The following is an 18,928-nucleotide window of genomic DNA, read 5'->3' as shown; positions in this document are numbered from 1 at the left end:
GCTGACCACTTGCCTGGACCTCGCCTGTGCGGGAAGCGAGGCCTCCCCTGGAGCCCATCTCTTGGAGACTTCAGTAGCCTGGGCAGAGCTTCCTATTCCTTGCCAGAAAACCTGTTCCAGTAACACCCCAACCTCAGTGTTTCTTGTTGGGGACTGTCCCGGCTGGAGGTGGACAAAAGTCCTTCCCACACCCTGAAAGACCTATTTCCCTCTTCTCTTGGGTTTGGCAGATAACGAATAAGAGGAGAGATACAGTTGCCTTGGAGCTGGCAGACTGCACGGCAGACAAGCAGGAGTCCCGCCACCTCCCATGGAGACCACACTGGAACACAGGTAAGGTGCTGGAAATCAGTCACAGATGTTCAAGGGTAAGCTTTGGCAGGACGCCATTCTTCCTGCTGTAGATCAGCCAGACTTTGTAAAACATAATATGTTTCCTCACTGGATCCTCAACAGTCCCATGGGCAAATTGGACAAACATCCCCATAGGTGAGAAATGAAAGCAGAGTAGAGTGGTCAACCCCCCACCCCATAAGTAATTGAGGGTTAGAACACAGATCTCACAACACGGGGACAGGGCTCTGTCTGCTGGGTGGCACAGAGCTGTACACATGCAGGCACTTGCCTAGACAGACACTGAGCTCTAGCTTCATCATTTCATGTTTGATTTTCTATAATATAATCACTCACAGGATCAATGACCCCTGAGGGAACTGGTATCTGTTGCAAATTTATCTTAAATGCCAATTTGTCCCTGCATTAGAAGGGAAACTGTTTAGTTGTGGGAGCTCCTCTTGAGAAACAGTCCATTTTATGTTATTTTTTATTTTTTTGAGATGGGAGTTTTGTACTCGTTGCCCAGGCTGGAGTGCAATGGCTCGATCTCTGCTCACTGCAACCTCTACCTCCCAGGTTCAAGCAGTTCTCCTCCTTCATCCTCCCAAGTAGCTGGGATTACAGGCGCCTGCTACCACACCAGCCAAATTTTTGTATTTTTAGTAGAGATGGGGTTTTACCATGTTGGTCAGGCTATTCTCAAATTCCTGACCCCTGGTGATCCACCCACCTCGGCCTCCCAAAGTGCTAGGATTATAGGCGTGAGCCACTGCACCGGCCAAAACAGTGAATTTTAGTGAGCAACTAATTCTTTCTTGCAATGGTGATTGCTTCATGCATGATTTACTGAGTTTTGGAAACAGTCCTGTGTAAACCCAATGAAACAGCAGTAGCACTTCAGTGTTCTTTGGAATTGCTCTTAAACCCTTCTCTGCCCTGGTTTAGGCCTTTTATCATGAAGTGGCTTCTTACTGCTCTTTCTACCTCATCTTGCCTCACCTCCCAGCACCCACTCCCAGTCAGCCTGGTTCCAGGAGAGACTGGGTAGTGCAGTGGTTGAGAGTGATCTCAGGAGGCAGAGGGCCCAGATTCAAACCATGGCTCAGCTGCTTACTTACTGTGTGACCTTGGGCCAGGGGTTAACAGCTCTTCTGGCTCAGTCATCTTCGTTTCAAGTGAGGCTACCATAGTATCTCCCCAGCTCAATATAATTAAATGTGTTATTCATGAAAAGTACTTGAACAGTCCCTAGCCCATAACAAATATTAACTGTCATTATCTTGTTCCATTCTCTGTCCAAAAACCTAAAATATTATTTTCAAGCATTAGCCCAGTTGGGAGCAGTGGCTCACACCTGTAATCCCCAGGACTTTGGAAGGTCAAGGCAGGTGGATCATTTGAGGTCAGAAGTTTCAGACCAGCCTGGCCAACGTGGCGAAACCCCCACCTCTACTAAAACTACAAAATTAGCTGGGCGTAGTGGCGCGTGCCTATAATTCCAGCTACTCTGGAGGCTAAGGCAGGAGAATTTCTTGAATTGAGCCAAGATCGTGCCACTGCACTCCAGCCTGAGCCACAGAGCGAGACTGGCCCTGTCTCAATAACAGCAGCAAAGACTTAGCCTATAGTTGCAACTACCTTTTGTTAAAACATTTTAACAAAACAGTGGGAGAGGGCAGGGCGCCTGTAATCCCAGCACTGAGGGAGGCCTAGGCGGGTGGATGGCCCGAGGTCAGGAGATCAAGACCAGCCTGGCCAACATAGTGAAATTACGTTTCTACTAAAAAATACAAAAATTACCTGGCGCGTGCTGTAATCTCAGCTATTCAGGAGGCTGAGGTAGGAGAATCACTTGAACCCAGGAGGCAGAGGTTGCAGTGAGCCAAGATTGTGTTAATGCACTCTAGCGTGGGTAACAGAACAAGACTCTGTCTCCAAAAAAAAACAAACAGTGGGAACAGTGGGAGATACTGGTTAAAGGATGCAAAACTTCAATTAGGAGTAGGTTAAAGGGCTCCATCTTACCAGATGGTAACCTAGGTAATAACAATGCGTTGTATTCCTGAAAATCCCTAAGAGGGCAGATTTTAAGTGTTTCTTACCACATCACCACAAAAAAAAAAAAAAAAAATGCCTATGTTAATTAGCTCGATATAACCATTCCATAATGTGTATATATTTCAAAACATACTGTATATTATATACAATTTTGTCAATTCAAAAAGATACTTTTTACAATAATAGTTTCATTTTGCAAGATTAAATTCAGATCAAACCTTTTTCACTCTGTGCTGTATGAAACACTGGTCTCCATTTTAAATGGGTTGTCTCTAAGAGGCTTTTTCAGGTCCTGTTCTTTTTGGATGAGGATGTGAATATATTCATCTTCCCTAGCAGACAGCATATTCTTCAGGGCAAACAGTGCTTGAGACAGATTCAAGTGCCATATCATCTCATGGAATGGTAGAGGTGGGGATGTGTGTGTGTCAGCAGTGAGGCCTGTATAGAGACTTATTTAGCCTTCAATTCCTTACTACATGAAGGAGTCACAGGGCAGATCCAGAGTTGTCAGAAGACAAGACCCTCTGTGGAACACTGGTTAGGGTCCTCAGCAATGAGCAGTGACAAAGTTTCAAGGCAGAACATGGCAGAGGGTGCCTGAGCAGCCAGCCAGGCTCTTATTCTCAGCTAGATCTGGGCTTTTCAGCATTGGCAGGGCCTCAGAGAACATGGGAGTGCCTTCGAGAGCAGCAGGGTGACCTGGAAGACATGTGACTGGCAAGGGTGTTCAGGTAAGCCCAGGTAAGGAGAGGCAGAGGGGTAGGAAGGCAGACTGGCATTGGCGTTCACCCCTGCACTAGCTGCTGACTGCATCCTGCAAGAGGATAAAAGTGAAGAGCAGATGCTGCGGCCTCTCAGTTCAGGGGACGCCCTGAGGCGTCTCTGGCTGACAAGGCTGAGCTGTCTTCAGGCCCAGGAGAACTAGTCAGCAGGTTAATGCCACCGAGCTACGCAGGTGTGCAGGTGAAGCATGGCCACATAGACAGGTTCAGGCGGGGACACCTGATGCTCTTGCAGTCTCCCCAGGTGCCTGCAGAAGGAGGCCTCTAGGGACTTAGAGCTGATCTATAACAGGCCTCCATTTTCAACACTTCGATTTCTGCATGTCCAAGGAAGCATGTGTAGGAGGAGGGCAGAGAGTTGAACCTCAAAGCAGTAATGCCAAGGGAGCGGGTAGGAGGGCTGCCTGCAAAGCCTCACAGGCCAACTGCAGAGGGAGAAGAACCATGGTTGCAGGTTGTGGAATGGTTGCAAGAAGGAATGGTTTGGAGTGGGTCTAGAGTATGTGGCTGGTCCTTGGGGACACCGAGTGTTGGGGTGGCAGGGGGCAGCAGAAGCAGGAGGAGGAGGAAGGGGTGGTGAAGCAAAGACCATATAGAGCTGGCCACTCTTTCTATTGAGTTTCACAGTTAAGGGAATGAGCAAGACAGGGTACTTGCTGAAGGGAGAGACTTGAAAGAATTTGCTCTGCAGGCTGGAAGACTGGAAAGCTTTAGGGACAGAGGAAGGAGCCAGCCAAACAAGGTTGAAAGAAAGGGCCATGATGGATGTGGGACAGAGCCCCAGACCATCTATTCTGGTTGTGTCCTTTTATCACTTACTGAACCATTCCTGTTCCCTAACAACAAAAGTGTGAGAATTTCTGGCAGAAAAACCTGTACCATGATTTATTCTGTAACAGACAAAAATGAGTAAACCCTTGTTGCACAGTATTTTTTAAAAACAAAACCAAGACAATTCACTAGATAAAGGTGGTAATTCAGTTACCTCTAGCAAGTGAGAATTTCACTTGTAATTGTGTTAACTTTTTCTTTTTTTTTTTGAAACGGAGTCTTGCTGTGTCACCCAGGCTGGAATGCAGTGGCAAGATCTCAGCTCATTGCAACCTCCGCTTCCTCCCAGGTTCAAGTGATTCTCCTGCTTCAGCCTCCAGAGTAGCTGGGATTAAGATGTGTGCCACCACGCTTGGGTAATTTTTGTATTTTCAGTAAATAGGGTTTTACCATGTTGGCCAGGCTGGTCTCAGACTCCTGACCTCAAATGATCTGCCTGCCTTGGCCTCAAAAGTGCTGGGAATACAGGTATGAGCCACTCTACCGAGCCTGTATACATTTTCATATTATGTTAATGAACACTTATTTTAAAAGGCAAAATATAATTGGAAAATTCTACAGTAGAACCTTTTGTGTAGTGAAAGCAGCTTCCAAAATGCCTCTGTAAATGAATAGGTTCACGTCCTGGGTTGCTCAAAGTGCCTTGCAGTCCCCAGAGCCTTTCAGCCCCCATTTCTTGGCAGAACAAGGGAGTGCCAGGAGAGCACTTCCTGCAGCAGTGCAAGCACTCAGATCCTAGGAGCCAGGGGCCTGGCCTGTGCCCATTTCAGTAAAAGGAGTGGTATGTGCTTTTTTTTTGTTTGTTTTTTGGTAGAGACAGTCTTACTCTGTCACCCTGGCTGGAGTGCAGTGGTGTGATCTCGGCTCACTGCAACCTCCACCTCCAGGGTTCAAGCAATTCTCCTACCTTAGCCTCCCGAGTACCTGGGACTACAGGTGCACACCGCCATGCTCAGCTGATTTCTTTTTTATTTTAGTAGAGACGGGGTGTCACCGTGTTGCCCAGGCTGGTCTAAAACTCCCGAGCTCGGGCAGTCTGACCCCCACTGGCCTCCCAAAGTGCTAGGATTACAAGTGAGTCACTGTGCTGGTCGTTTGCTTCTTTTTCAGGAGGAAAACAATCTCCCTGGAGTCACTCAGCACTGGCATCTCCAGCTAGTGCCTGAGGATGGCCTCTCAGGCATTGCCACCTCCAGTGGCTGCGTGGGCCTGGCCTGCTCACTGGCCTGAATGTAGTGCTGCCCAGGGTCTCCAATGCCAGGAGATCACATTAAAACCTTTGGGTATTTGGAAAGGGGAAGAGAAAGCAGGGGTAGTGGGACAGGAGGAAGAGCAGTACTACTGGTGACAGTTATGTCCCCACCCCCACTAAGCTTCCAAGATGCTGTTGCAGGAGGGAGAAAGCACTGCTCTGGGACCTTTCTCCCACAGCTCCCCTCCCTGAATCAACCTAAGGAGGGTGCTGTAGAAGAGGCTCCTCGGATATGCAGTTTCCAGAGGTGGCTGCCCCTTTTCTGGGGTATGAAGCATCCTGTCCATGGAGAGGCACCAGCTCAGGCTGCTTAGCCCAGGGGGTGGCCTCTCAGCTCCTCAGGGAGCTGCTGCTCCAAAACCAATGGGGCAGGGAGAGTTCAACCCCACCCCATTTCCTTCCAACCTGACTGTTCAGGCTGTTGAGAGGCACACCATTCTCATGGTTTGCACTTCAGTCTGTCCTCATCTTAGCAATGCATGCTGGCAAGCTGACATCTCGCTGTCTTCCCAACTAAGAGTCTCTAGTTAGGCAGTAATAAGGCAGCAGCTAGCTGGCTTCTTAATCAAATGAAAGAAGAGAATCAGGTCACCCCCAAGGGGCCAGGGGCTACATTTATGTCCCAAGAGAGCTGCCCCAGTACACAGTGTATGCCAGCCAGGACCAGCACTTTCTGGGGGACTTGAAAGAATCTCCAGTTCTAAGGATTGATCTTCCAACTGGCAAAGTACAGCAACCACTCACCACTAACTCATGTCTGCTTGAACTCGGAAGACGTGGCCTTAAATATACTCGGCAACCTTGAGCTCCTTTGGCATTGGAGAGGGTGGGGAGGGCCATCTGAAGGAAAGGCCTCCACTTCCTCTTCCAACCTTGGGCTCTGGGATTTATTCTTAAAGGGATGCTAAGAGCAACACAGCCTGGACCCAAGCCTCTGTGGTGCAGAGGTGATGTCCACCTGACTCTACCTTCCCCACTCTTCAGCCTGCGAAGTTAGTCTCCATCTTCTGGCTTCATCTTTAGTCATGAACTTAAACTCATCAGTTTAAGGACATGAGGTCATCTCTATCTTCGCAGAATTGCTGCCGTGGCAGGACTCAGGTATTCTTAGATGCTACCTCAACCCCAACAAGTAGTTTCGCTTCCCATTGGCTCTATACACTCTTAAAGCATCAGTGCACATGCAGACCACCGTCTGTTTAAAAAATGTTAATTTAGGCCGGGCGCAGTGGCTCAAGCCTGTAATCCCAGCACTTTGGGAGGCCAAGACGGGTGGATCACGAGGTCAAGAGATCGAGACCATCCTGGTCAACGTGGTGAAACCCCGTCTCTACTAAAAATACAAAAAATTAGCTGGGCATGGTGGCGCGTTCCTGTAATCCCAGCTACTCAGGAGGCTGAGGCAGGAGAATTGCCTGAACTCAGGAGGCGGAGGTTGCAGTGAGCCGAGATCGCACCATTGCACTCCAGCCTGGGTAACGAGAGCGAAACTCCGTCTCAAAAAAAAAAAAGTTAATTTAGGCCGGGCGCGGTGGCGCAAGCCTGTAATCCCAGCTCTTTGGGAGGCCGAGGCGGGTGGATCACAAGGTCAAGAGATCGAGACCATCTTGGTCAACGTGGTGAAACCCTGTCTCTACTAAAAAAAAAAAAAAAAAAAAAAAAAAAAAAAAAAAAATTAGCTGGGCATGGTGGCGCGTTCCTGTAATCCCAGCTACTCAGGAAGCTGAGGAAGGAGAATTGCCTGAACCCAGGAGGTGGAGGTTGCGGTGAGCCGAGATGGCGCCATTGCACTCCAGCCTGGGTAACAAGAGCGAAACTCCGTCTCAAAAAAAAAAAAAAAAAATGTTAATTTAAAAATAAAACACTTATATGAGGTGGGGTACGATGGCTCACGCCTGTAATCCCAGCAGTCTGGGAGGCTGAGGTGAGCAGATCACCTGCCTGGAGGTCAGGAGTTCAAGACCAGCCTAGCCAACAAGGTGAAACCCCGTCTCTACAAAAATACAAAAGTTAGCTAGGCATGATGGCAGTTGCCTATAATCCCAGCCACTCAGGAGAATCACTTGAATCCGGGAGGCAGAGGTTGCAGTGAGCGAGCTGAGATCACACTACTGCACTCCAGCCTGGGCAACAGAGCGAGACTCTGTCTCAAAAAAAATAAATGACAAAAATAAAACACATATGAACTTTAGTTTGTTTTCTTCAGCTAGTGATTCATTTGTAACTTAGTGCAAAACTCAGATTAGGATGTTTCAAAGTCAAATGTTTACTCCTGTAAGGTGGAAGCCAGAACAGGGTCTAGTTTGAACACGCAGTGGAATGGAAGTGCTGCCTGGCTCCGAATGTTCCAAATGCCTGCTAGAAGCTAGAGACAGAAATGCCATCTAATTTCACGGGACAGTGGGAAGGAGAATATTTACTAGGCCCCCACCTTCCTACTCCATTTGTATGCCAAGTGCTCTGCTTCAAGATGAGGAAATGTTTCAGAGTTCCTCATACACCCACGAGCAACTCGGCTGGTGCTGCAGGGCCAGGATCCCGCCCCAGGTCTGTGGGCTCTAAGACACAGGTGCTTTCCACCAAACTGGTGGTTTTCAAAGCAACTTTTGTGGCACTGCTTCAGGAAAATTTGTCCTGATAATATTAATAATGTCCTGATAAATATTAATAACCATCTTTAAACTATGTACACTCAAAGGTTTAAAACACGTTCCCTGAGGCTGCTTGAGACTTCACTGTAAGGTCTCCATTGCTGTGTGTATGTGGCCTTTGCAAGGGTCACTGACTGGGAGGGCACCATCTTAGTGCCATGATCGTTAGGCCCAGGGCCATCTCAATCCTGGTGGCCCTGACCATGAAGTCATTTTAGTGCTTATAAACCTTTGGGTGTCTCTTATCTGATATATGGATGATAAAGACTGAAAGCCCATTTTGGATATTCTTCTATTAATCCCTTTTTTCAGGCATCTACTTCAGTTTTGTCAATAACGAGATTGCAGGCAAGCTGTGACTACTACCATTTGCAACCACTTACCTATAACTCAGATTTTATAAAACTCCCCCATATTGTATAACTAAAAATCCAGAAATAAATTGGATGCTGGGACAGACAGTTCACAGTGGACCTATTTGCACTAATGAAAAATGCTCCCTCCCCGACCCCACTGATTTAAGATTACTTAAACCTTGATGATTCATGCTAATAACGTATTTATGTATTTGAAAGGTTAAAAACAAAAACACTGGATTAGACTATCACAACCTTTTGATTTAGGTTAAGAGGGAGAGAAGGGCTCATAATTCAAACCTCATGATAGCAACCACCTAAGCTCCTCTCCAAGATTTCAACAAGAACCAAGTTAATACAGCTATTTACATAAGGCTTTCTGGAGGCCCAAGAGCACAAGAAGAGGGTTAGGAGCCAGGAAAGTTTTGTTTTTTGTTTTCTGATAGGGTCTCACTATGTTGCCCAGGCTGGAGTACAGTGGCGTGATCACAGCTCACTGCAGCCTGGAGCTCCTAGGCTCCCACCTTAGGCTCCCAAGTAGTTGGGACTACAGGTATGCACCACCATGACTGGCTAGTTTTTATTTATATTTTTAATAGAGACGGGTCTCAACATATTGTCCGTGCTGGTCTTAAACTCGAGCTCATGTGATCCTCCCACCTCAGCCTCCCAAAGTGCTGGGATGACAGGCATGAGCCACCGTACCTGGCCAAGAATGACTTTTATTCATATTTTGCTGTTAACTCATTAATAATCTGGATGTCTTTGGCTCTCTGAGCTTCAGTTTCCTCAGTGAAAAATGAAGAGACTGAATTAGAGGTTTTTCAGACTTTTAAGGAACAAAACCTTTTTTCATATGAGATCTTACTACTTTTAAGTCTAATAAAGCTTTGAATGTTTCTGGAGACTCCGTCTCCACAATGGCCCCACAGAATAGTATGAAAACCATGGAAGTAGGTGATTTAAGGTCCCTTCCACCTCTAAACATTAGGAATCCATGTACCCCGCCTCTAGAGGACAAACTGTTTGTCCTCTAGAGGCGGGGTACATGGATTCCTAATGTTTGGGAAGTAGTAAGATCTCATATGAAAAAAGGTTTTGTTCCTTAAAAGTCTGAAAGTCTGAGAGCCCCTCTCTCCTAAGAGGCTGAACCGATTCATACCCTGACCTAAGACACTGCAGTACAGCACTGGCAGGAGAACCACAGTGACAACCCAAATCCAGGGCTCAACAACTGTTTGTGGGTAAAAATGACATTTATTCAACTTAAATGGTCATCGAGGCTACAGCAGAATCAGTGCTGTTACAACAGGCAAGCACTACTGTCAGCAGCAACACATGGTTTACTTCAACAGCATCTGAGCCTCATAGGTTTTCATTTAAAAACCTTACAAGCCAGTTGGACAGCTGTTAAAGGCCAATTTTAAATGCCAATGTAAAACAAATTTCACTGAAAATACAATTCAAATACAACTGCTATGAGCACTGTAAGAAAAACTGACTAATAACTCAGATATAATAGAAAAGACTTTAAATGGTAAATAAAATAGCAGCATTTAAAAACTTGGTAACTCATTTCAGAAGATGCCCTTCCCCTGCCCAGACACTTCATGCCTCTAAACACCTGCCTAGGCTATGAGAGGCCTGTTCAAGCACGGAGGCAACTGGTATCTGCAGAGAACATGCAGCAGATGAACTCTACACCAGCTGAAAGGAACAAGGCCGTAGTGCAGTTATGTGCTAGGGACAGCAGGACTCGTGTTTAAGTGTCAGGCTTAGAAGGGTCAGCTCTGAACTAGAAGTCTCTCACACATCTGCTCCTGCCCTTAAGAAATCTTGTCAGTAACCTCAACTTAGAACAACCTCCTTGAAAATGTGACTAACAGCTGGGACTCCTGCCACATTATCCAAAACTCCAAATGGATAGTCACTTTGCTCCACAGTCCAGGGCCCATTTTAAATTCTGCTGTTAGCCCTCACCTAATGCAATCAGGTGGATACAGCTGCAGCCCTGGCTGGGGACAGGTCACTTGAACTGGCAGCAGCTAAATGAAATCCTGCAACGGCACCTCCAAATCAGCCCTCATTCTTAAAAGATCAATACAGGTCAGGGCTAGAGTTAACTTCAACAGGCATGGAATCTCCTAGCCTTATGTGCAAGCAGTCAAGTAGATTAGGATATACCTGTAATTCTCATCTTGATGTTTTTTAATAGCCAGAGATTGTTTAACAGGTCCTCCAGCACCTTCCGTTCATTCTCCTTTAGACTTACCAAGTAACATTGTAATTCACAGAATACTCTTTGCTTACGTTAGCATATGAGCAAAATTACTAGAGGAAAACTTTTTTGTACATCCTGGAGAATCTCAGTGGATTAAGGCAGCCGCAACTTTCTTGAATTGCAGTTATGGAGGCCAAGGCATAGAAAGAAAGTAATGAGTGCCAGGATAGGAAAGTTCTGAGATGAAGACAACCTGGCCTTGCCCTCAGAGAACTGCCCTTCTCCAGATGCAGCCACCTCCCTCAGGGCAATTCCTTGCCTTGGATCCTCACTGGACCTGCCTCGCCAGCCAACCTGGCTCTTCATCATTCTACCCCCAGAGCAGCTTTCCATTTAGAGGCTCTCAACAGCCTTGCTAGGCCATGCCAATGTTTTAATTTGCTGGGGACTAGCCCACAGGAACAATAGCGGCTGGGTGTGGGTGTAGACACATGCTGGCTATGGCACAAACTCAGGTTTTTCACAACATGGTCTGAATACACAGACTGGGCTCCTTGGCAGATTGAAAGTAGCTGAGGTTGTGCCCTCTCCTTCCACAGAAGAATGACTTGTTTTTGAATGTCTGCTGGGTGGCACAGCTTTCAAACTAGAACCAGCTCAGCTGGTCTTATGTCTTTGTGTACTTTAGGCAGAGGGTACATTCAGAAAGTGACCCTAGAGAGACTGCCCCAAAGAGTGATGGCCTCCAGGGGGCTCCGAGCCACCAGCAGGTCACTCTCTGGATCCTAGCCAACTCACCGCAGATGTTGGACTGACGACTCTGGAGCCAGGCAACCCTCAATACCAACCTTCCTGAGGGAGGAACAGCATAATGTATCTCACCCACAGACCCATGGGATGGGAGGGATGCCCAACAGCCCTGTAGGGAAAGAAACAATCTACGTCTGTGAAGACCAAGAACTAGTATTGAAGTGGCTATAGATGCCACAGCCCTGCCTGAAGAGCTAAGGAGCAGAGGTTCATCTATGTGGAGAGGGCAGGAAGGAAACTTCTAGTTGACTATAACCCAATCACATCTAATTCCGTTTCTGCCCCCAGTTCTCTCTGCCAACCCACAGTCTTATCATCCGAGAACAACAGGCAGAAGCATTCTCTCACCCCCACCCCACATCTCCTTCCACTCCCCCACTGAAGGGGCCAGAGTGCTGGCTGCTGAGATTAGAGCAGCAGCTAAAAATGGAGCCTGAGGCGAGAGGTAGTGGTAATTCCTACTGATGTGCAACTCTTCAGAGAAGGGAGAACAGCTGCTGGGTCAGATGCCTGACTGCTTTGCCCTTTTAGCTTGGGAGATTTTAGGAGCAAAATCTCTGTGTTCAGTGCTTGGATATCATGGTGAGGGTCCTCGCCAAGCTCTAGAGTTGGAAGGAAATCTGTAGCTTTCCTTTGCCAAAGGTCGGATTGCCAGCAGCCCCTCAAAAACTGTGTGAGAGGGAAAAAGGATGAAGAGGGGAAGAACCACAGGGCAAAGAATTAGAAAGTGTTAGCAAAAGCTACCATGCGGAACACTCAACTTTATTCACTTTATTTATATATTTAACAATTCTAAAGTATTTACTTCTTGCCTTGACAAAAAAATTAAAAATATAGGAGCACTGACTGACTCCTCTTTAGGAGAAAAGGGTTATATGTACAGCTACAGAGAGTTACAGTTCCTCCTTTAACAAAGGAAAATATTAATAAAAAAGTGCTTCATTGATCAAAAAAGGGCTAAGAGCTGCAAGCATTTATTCACACTGTACATCAGACCCAAGAAACCCGTATCATAACCTCTTGGCACCCGTCACTAGGAACTGCACAATCTTCAATTAGACCAACTTTTCCCTACCTGCACAACTAGATGACACAGAATGTGGAAAAGAATACACCCTGTTTCACCACACTCAAACTCTGAGCAACCTGTTGCTGCTGGAAGTCATAGACGCGCTCAGATGCTCTGGGCTTTGGACTGACAGCACCACGGAAGGCTTCTGGGCCACGCCTTAACCACACCCAGGCACACACTGGAGCCGCCTTCCTGAGACACAGCTTGCCCTTGGGTCAGGGAACTGCTACCAAAGGAGAAGAGGAATAGAGGACAGGGCCAGAGCTTAAGCGTTCCCTGACCTTACCCCTAGCCCTCACCATGATCCACCCTGTCACCAGTTAGCAGCTTTTAGCAGAGCCAAGCATGGCCTCCCCAAGAGGGAGGGCAGGCACAAAACATGGATGCCAAGATTACAAAGCACAAACTCAACTCTTCTCCAGCTTTCCCCACGCCCACCTCCACCAAAAATATTCTTGATTTAAGGCTGTTTTTGGACCCTATCAAAGCTCACTGAGGAAAGGTACCCCAAATCTCCTCCAGGCCATGTCACCACTCTTAAGTGGCCCTTCACTGCTGGCCAGCAGCCAGACAAGTGGTCACTCAGACAGCCAGGAGTGGGGAAGAGGGACTGTTCAGTCCTCCTTCCTGTTCCGAGGAGGAGGAGGAGGAAGGCTGATTGTAAAGGGACCTGCTACCCTTTCCAGGGGCTTGTAACTCTAAAGGCTGATTCTACCCCTTAAAGGGAAGATCCATGATTGGTTTGGTATGGGAATGGGGGATTTCTGGAACCCTGAGTCTGGATTTCCCGGTACTGGCTGAGGAAGAGATTGTTGAGGGACTCAGGTGTGCCTGGGCTCAGGGCAGGCTTTGGCCTTGAATGGATAACCATTTTGGCCAGTCTGTACTCATGCCTGAGGGTAGGAGGCGCTGCACAGCCTAGCCCAGTGAAGCAGCCCCCTGAAAGCAGAGCCCAAGACAATCTGGGTCAAGTTAAAAATAAAATCCCATGGGGGACAACATGATGGCCACCCACTCCTAGCCCCTTGCCTGCCTCAAAGGAGCATACACTTTCCTTTCCCAAAGAGGGATCTAAGGGGATGCCATTTACCATGTGCCCCACCCTCCAAACATCAGCCCCATTTATCCATCTGTGAGGGGACTGGCTCAGCTCCTCACAGGAAGGAGATGAGGCCCAGGGCAGTGCTCTTGGGGACCATAATTCCAGCCTCCCCAGCAGCAAAGGGTTCCCAACCAGCTCTGATGTGGCGGTGGCGTGAGGAATGGTTGCTTGTTAGCACTGGCTTTCTTCCCTACTTACTGTCTCATGTCTCCATACTCCTGGCTCTGACCACCGTCCTCCCACCTGGAAGAAACAAGCCATCCCTCGGTGTCACCTGACAGCAGGCAGCTCGGCAGTTACAGTGGGCCTGGCAACCTCCGGTCTTCCATCAGAAAAAAAAAAAAATTAAGACAACCAAGGGACAGTTTCCTTTTTTGAAGGCAGAGGAGGAGGATGGAAAAGGTAGGGAGTAGGGGGACAGGAAAGAAAAATCCATCTATAATCCAGTGGTGCATCCCAAATTTCTGTCACTCTGTACAGGTGGTTCCATATCCCCATTCCAAAGAGCACGGGCCTCTCGGTCTGCCCGGGCCTGTCATAGGAACAGCAGCTTGGCCACTGCCCACCCAGGTCACTGAGCTTCAGTTGGAAGTGGCAGCAATGGGCTTATCCAGTTCAAGGTCAATGCTGGAGCTTGTAGGATGTAGGCTGCTATAGCAAGACTTGCATACTCGACTGGGTTCAAAGAGCTGCTGGCTGGGAACTGGAACCTTCTGGTTACAACAGCTGGAGCAGAATACGTTCCCACAATTCCTTCAGATAAGAAGAAACGGAAGAATGTTACTTTTGGCCAGCAGGTATGCAGCAGGGAAACCAACGTCAAAAAACAAACTTTGCTGTGTATGATTTGCATGTGCTGGAGCTCCTTGAGATCAAATCCTTTCATCTCTCTAGTCCAGAACAAGCTGGGTAGGGAGGGTGTCACTACCTAGCAGAGTCATGTGTCATTTTCACTTCGGGGCCAAGGATACTTGGCTGCCTCACCACTCTGACTCAAGGCTACCAGGTATACAGAAGGATGCTGCTCAAAAGAGATCTGCGAGAATACACGGGCCTAACAATGGGCTAGTCCTGATCCAAAAAAACCCAGTGGCCACACCCACCTAGGCAATGCCCTCTGTGTAGCTTGTGATCACAGAGGCCAGGCTCCTCAAACGAGAGAAACAACTACCCAGCCTCACTGGGGAATAAGGAGCCTTGGCCAACGGCTACTTCTCCAGAGGATCAAAGGCAGCAACATGTAGATAGACAGCTGCCATTTCGGACTGCTCTGCTGGCAGCATGCAAAGCCAGGGATAAGCAGCCTGTGATGATGCATGCTCAGAGAGTGAAGAGGAGAGGTGGGAGGACAAGAACACAGATGAACACACGTGCACACACACACCCCTTATTAGACAGGTGTCAGTCAATTATGGCTCGCTCCCCGATCCATGCATCTCCAGGGAAAACCAGAGTTCTACCAGAAGGCAGCAATGCACTCAGACCCCAGGCCTCCTCCTCCTCCTTCCCTTCTGGGGCATCTGTGCAGCACAGGTCTGCACCCCCAGACAGATGCCCATCAGAGCTAACAGGAAAGGGAATTGGTAAAGAATGCGTTTCTGCCCACCTTACAACTCTGTTTGCTGGGCCTTGAGGTACAAATCAATTGCAATGAGCCTAAAAATAAGAAACTCCAAGGAGCCTGACACAGCCCACCAAAGACTGGAGGAAGGCAGCTTCTTAGCCAGCATCACTCTCTAACTTTTCATTTAATGCTGTTTGGAATGCAAACTCACTGCTGAATTTGGGATCACTTAGGCACAGGAGGAGAGAAAACTGAAGACCATTTGGGAACAAAAGAATACCACAAAAGGAAAAGGTGGGACATGGGGCAATGGAAAGACAGAAAAGAAAAACAAAATTCATCATCTAAAATGTTGTTTAAGTACTTCATAACTATTTCTAAAAAATATGAGTAAAAACCTGTAGTTATACAAAAAAATTTCTGAACATCTACACTTCTTTAACATCCCTGCTGGAATTCAGCTCAGAAGCCTAACATGAATTTGATGCTTTTCTTTTTTTTTTTGAGACGTAGTTTTGCTGTTGTTGCCCAGGCTGGAGTGCAATGGTGGACCTTTGCTCACTGCAACCACCACCTTACAGGTTCAAGCAATTCTGCTGCCTCAGCCTCCCAAGGAGCGGGGATTAAAGGCACACACCACATGCCTGGCTAATTTTGTATTTTAGTGGAGATGGAATTCCATAATGTTGGTCAGGCTGGTCTTAAAACTCCTGACCTCAGGTGCTCTGCCTACCTCAGCCTCCCAAAGTGCTGGGATTATAGGCATAAGCCACTGCACCTGGCTGATGGCTTCTGACTTCTTTCAGAGGACCCTGAAAGTCACTAAGTGCAGTCTTTCCTTAAAGTCTTCCATGCTAAAAACAATTCTCTGGAAAGATCTCCTCAGTTCAGTCCTGGTCTCTTTGGAGAAAAAAAAAGGAAAAAAGGAGCAGTGATGCTGTTTGACCTGGAAATTACTAGTGTTATTCTGGCATCTCAGTAAATCACTGACCCAAAATAAATAGCTGTGAAAACCCAACTGGCTCCCCTACAAGATCAAAAGAGAAGCACTACTTGTTACAAGCAAGATGGCCTGGCTGACCTGTGACCAAGAGGGGAGCAGATGGCTGCAGCCTGACTCACCCTTGATGGTCTCTCCTCACTCAGCTGCTTTGAATCCCCTCAAGCCCACCTGCCTGTCTGTGCACCCAGGTCCCAGGCTTCACCCTAGTGAGTGCAGAGAGGGGGAAGTGATCGAGTTAGTGTGGAGAAGTTATTGGAGATGTGCAGACATCACAGGCAGGTTGTTGCAAATGCTCACCACGTTTGATCAACACGGTCAGTGTCCCTGCAAGGAGGGGAGAAAGAGCTCAGAAGAGAAGCCAACCGATGATATCTAGGCTTGGGGTGCAGGGTGGGGAGATATGTGTCCTAGAAGCATCATTACTAGGCAAAGAGGTTGTTCCATTTTCAATCCGGGGTCACTTGTGTGAGTGAGCTATGGCACGATTCAGATAAACTTCTATTCTAAGAACACTGAACATCCGCCAGTCAGTCAAACACTCTGGGGCAAAGCATCCCTAGTAACTCACTTCCCCAACACAAAAGGACAAAGAAGTCAGGAACTTTAATAATTGGAACACTGGCCTCAACTGTCCCTACTACTCCCCAAACTACAGCTGCTCACCAATGGCACAAGGGAACACAAGTGTGGAGTCAGGGAGCAGGAAAGGAATAGGAAAATAAAGTTCCCTCCCAGGAAACAGTTCCATCACAGGAAAACTGGTTTTGCTCACAGTAGCCATGCTGAATGGGAAGCAATGTTATACTGGGAATAAGAAATGGTGGTTTCAGTGGTGGCTGTTGTTCCACCAGTCTGGGAAACCAAACAAAATGCTACCATTTGCACATTTCAAAATTTAATAGCGATAACTGTGTTTGAACAAAGATGCCAAATGCAGTTTTGCAAACACCAATTTCAGAAGCACAGAAGATGCAACCATGGGTCTGCCTCAGAACACTGCCAGCCCACAACCCTCTACTCTGCAGGCTCTGTGGGCCAACTCTCAGCCTCCACACTCGGCTTACCCTAGCACACCCCCTCAATGGTACCTGCAGTGATGCTTCCTGCTGGCAAGCCAGAAGGCACTGTCGCACGCATAGCAGTGGGCGGCCAGGTGGTCAGGGAGCCAACGGGTCATCTGCAAAACAAGATGGGGCCAGGTTACTGACAGGAGATGGGCCATCCAGCTGGAGCCAGCAGAGCCATGCTGGGGGCAGCAAGAGTCACAAGGACCACATCGGCTCCAGCGGCACCAGCCCAGCACATCTGATGTCAACAGTACAAGAAAGGCGTCCAAATCATTTCCCTGGAGGGGACTCCAATTTCCCCTGAGATAAAGCAGCAGGCAGCAGCACCCTGGGTCACTGTGAGAGCTGGCAAGGCTCTAGTTCATAGAGGCAATGAAGCGGGAGGGCCAGCTTGCCGAGTCTCCCTGGCTCAGAAATTCTAGGCTTGATGAGGGTTCCCAGGAGCTGAGGTACCAGAGGCTCAAGGCTAGCTGTGCTGTGAGGTGCTTCCTTGGCCAGGGACACGGGATGGGAATGGGGGTGGAGAAGAACCACGAAACAGTTAAATGGATGGCACTCAGAGCAGGGGCTGAGCCTGTACCTCCGTGTCCTGTTTATCCACCTGCTCCCAGCTGGCTTCAGAGAAAATCTCTGTGCTGCAGCGAGACAAACAGCTCTGATCCAGATTGTTTTCCGAGTCGGGGATTGAAGTCTGTTGGCAAACAAACACAGCTGAACAGAATAAACCTGGTCTCCTCCCAAAAGAAGAAAAGGCCTGGTGAAGGGAGCACTGAGGACTCTGGATGGGGCCGAGTGCTAGGACGGCCGAGTCTGCAGATACATTAGCCATCAAGAACTGGGGTGAAGAGGTGCAGGGACGGGCCTGGGCTCAGCTGGGAGAGGGATACACTGGTTGTGTGCAGTGACTCTGGAGTAGAAAGACAGGCCTCAGGGTTCCAGAAAGTGAGTGAGAGAACGGACCAAAATGGAATGGGAATTCTGTATGTCAGCTGCTCCCCTGGGCCTGTCAATCCAACCCTGCCTGCCACTTAGTTAAAGCTGAGTGCTTTCAGCACGCCCTCCTTTCCTTGGAAGGACTCTCTGGGAACATGAGAAACTATCATTAGCATGAAGGAAAAGCCAAGAAGTCACTTTGAATTGAAAGTCATTGGATGTGCCCGCCTTTAATGTACGCTGACCACTTGAGAGCCAGGCTCACACTTGTACTTGAATGGCCTGAGTCAAGTCCGCCCAGAGAAGAAAGCACCTCCTTAAGAACCTCCCCTCTGGTACCCCCGTTTACAGTCCCCAACCCCTATCAGAGCTAACTCCTCAACAGTGCTAGAAACCAGTCCTTCTCTCCGTTTCTACTGCCAGCATCTGCCACTGGGTGGGTATAAATATTTGTTTAAAAAGAAGTACATCTGGCTGGGCACAGTGGCTCATGCCTGTAATCCCAGCACTTTGGGAGGCCGAGGTGGGTAGATCACCTGAGGTCAGGAGTTCGAGACCAGCCTGGCCAACACGGTGAAACTCTGTCTCTATTTAAAATATGAAAATTAGCTGGGCATGGTGGCTCATGCCTGTAATCCCAGCTACTCAGGAGGCTGAGGCAGGAGAATTGCTTGAACCCAAGAGGTGGAGGTTACAGTGAACTGAGATCACACCACAACACTCTAGCCTGGGTGACAAGAGTGAAACTCCATCTGGAAAAAAAAAAAAGAACTAAACCTTCAGAACTATAGCCCACGTCTGGAAGGGCTAATACGTTGTAGTTACTAAGGTAGAACAGGCACTGAAATCTGACAGGAATAACTTCGCACTGCCCTACAGATGTCATT

At 48.0% G+C, this 18,928-nt stretch overlaps 2 protein-coding genes across 20 annotated transcripts in view; one reads left to right on the top strand and one right to left on the bottom strand.

The window, feature by feature from the left end:
- Positions 1–18,928, top strand: part of LOC141582622 (uncharacterized) — a 77,857-nt gene that overhangs the window by 46,793 nt on the left and 12,136 nt on the right. For 6 of the 8 annotated variants that reach the window (XR_012515499.1, XR_012515498.1, XR_012515500.1 and 3 more), the window contains 2 exons: positions 231–333; positions 3,044–18,849. Coding sequence is in view for 3 of the 8 variants with exons in the window: in XM_074391166.1 (XP_074247267.1) it covers positions 231–333; positions 3,044–3,111 (171 nt within the window). In the remaining 5 variants the exon portion in view is untranslated. Of the gene's footprint in view, positions 1–230; positions 18,850–18,928 lie in introns of those variants that run through there. The other 2 variants (XM_074391167.1, XM_074391165.1) reach the window with 2 other exon arrangements.
- MTMR3 (myotubularin related protein 3) overlaps positions 12,042–18,928 on the bottom strand; it is a 134,029-nt gene continuing 127,142 nt past the window's right edge. For 9 of the 12 annotated variants that reach the window (XM_074391158.1, XM_074391159.1, XM_074391161.1 and 6 more), the window contains 4 exons: positions 17,689–17,799; positions 17,130–17,218; positions 16,339–16,365; positions 12,042–14,227 (listed from right to left, as the gene is read on the bottom strand). In XM_074391158.1, the coding sequence (XP_074247259.1) occupies positions 14,056–14,227; positions 16,339–16,365; positions 17,130–17,218; positions 17,689–17,799 (399 nt within the window). In that variant the 3' untranslated portion in view covers positions 12,042–14,055. The remainder of the gene's footprint in view (positions 14,228–16,338; positions 16,366–17,129; positions 17,219–17,688; positions 17,800–18,928) is intronic. The other 3 variants (XM_074391153.1, XM_074391154.1, XM_074391155.1) reach the window with 3 other exon arrangements.

This window comes from Saimiri boliviensis, chromosome 21, assembly GCF_048565385.1.
Source record: "Saimiri boliviensis isolate mSaiBol1 chromosome 21, mSaiBol1.pri, whole genome shotgun sequence".
NCBI classification, from domain to species: Eukaryota; Metazoa; Chordata; class Mammalia; order Primates; family Cebidae; genus Saimiri; species Saimiri boliviensis.
The sequence above is the reverse complement of the archived record's forward strand: the minus strand, read 5'-3'. Positions and strand labels throughout refer to the sequence as shown.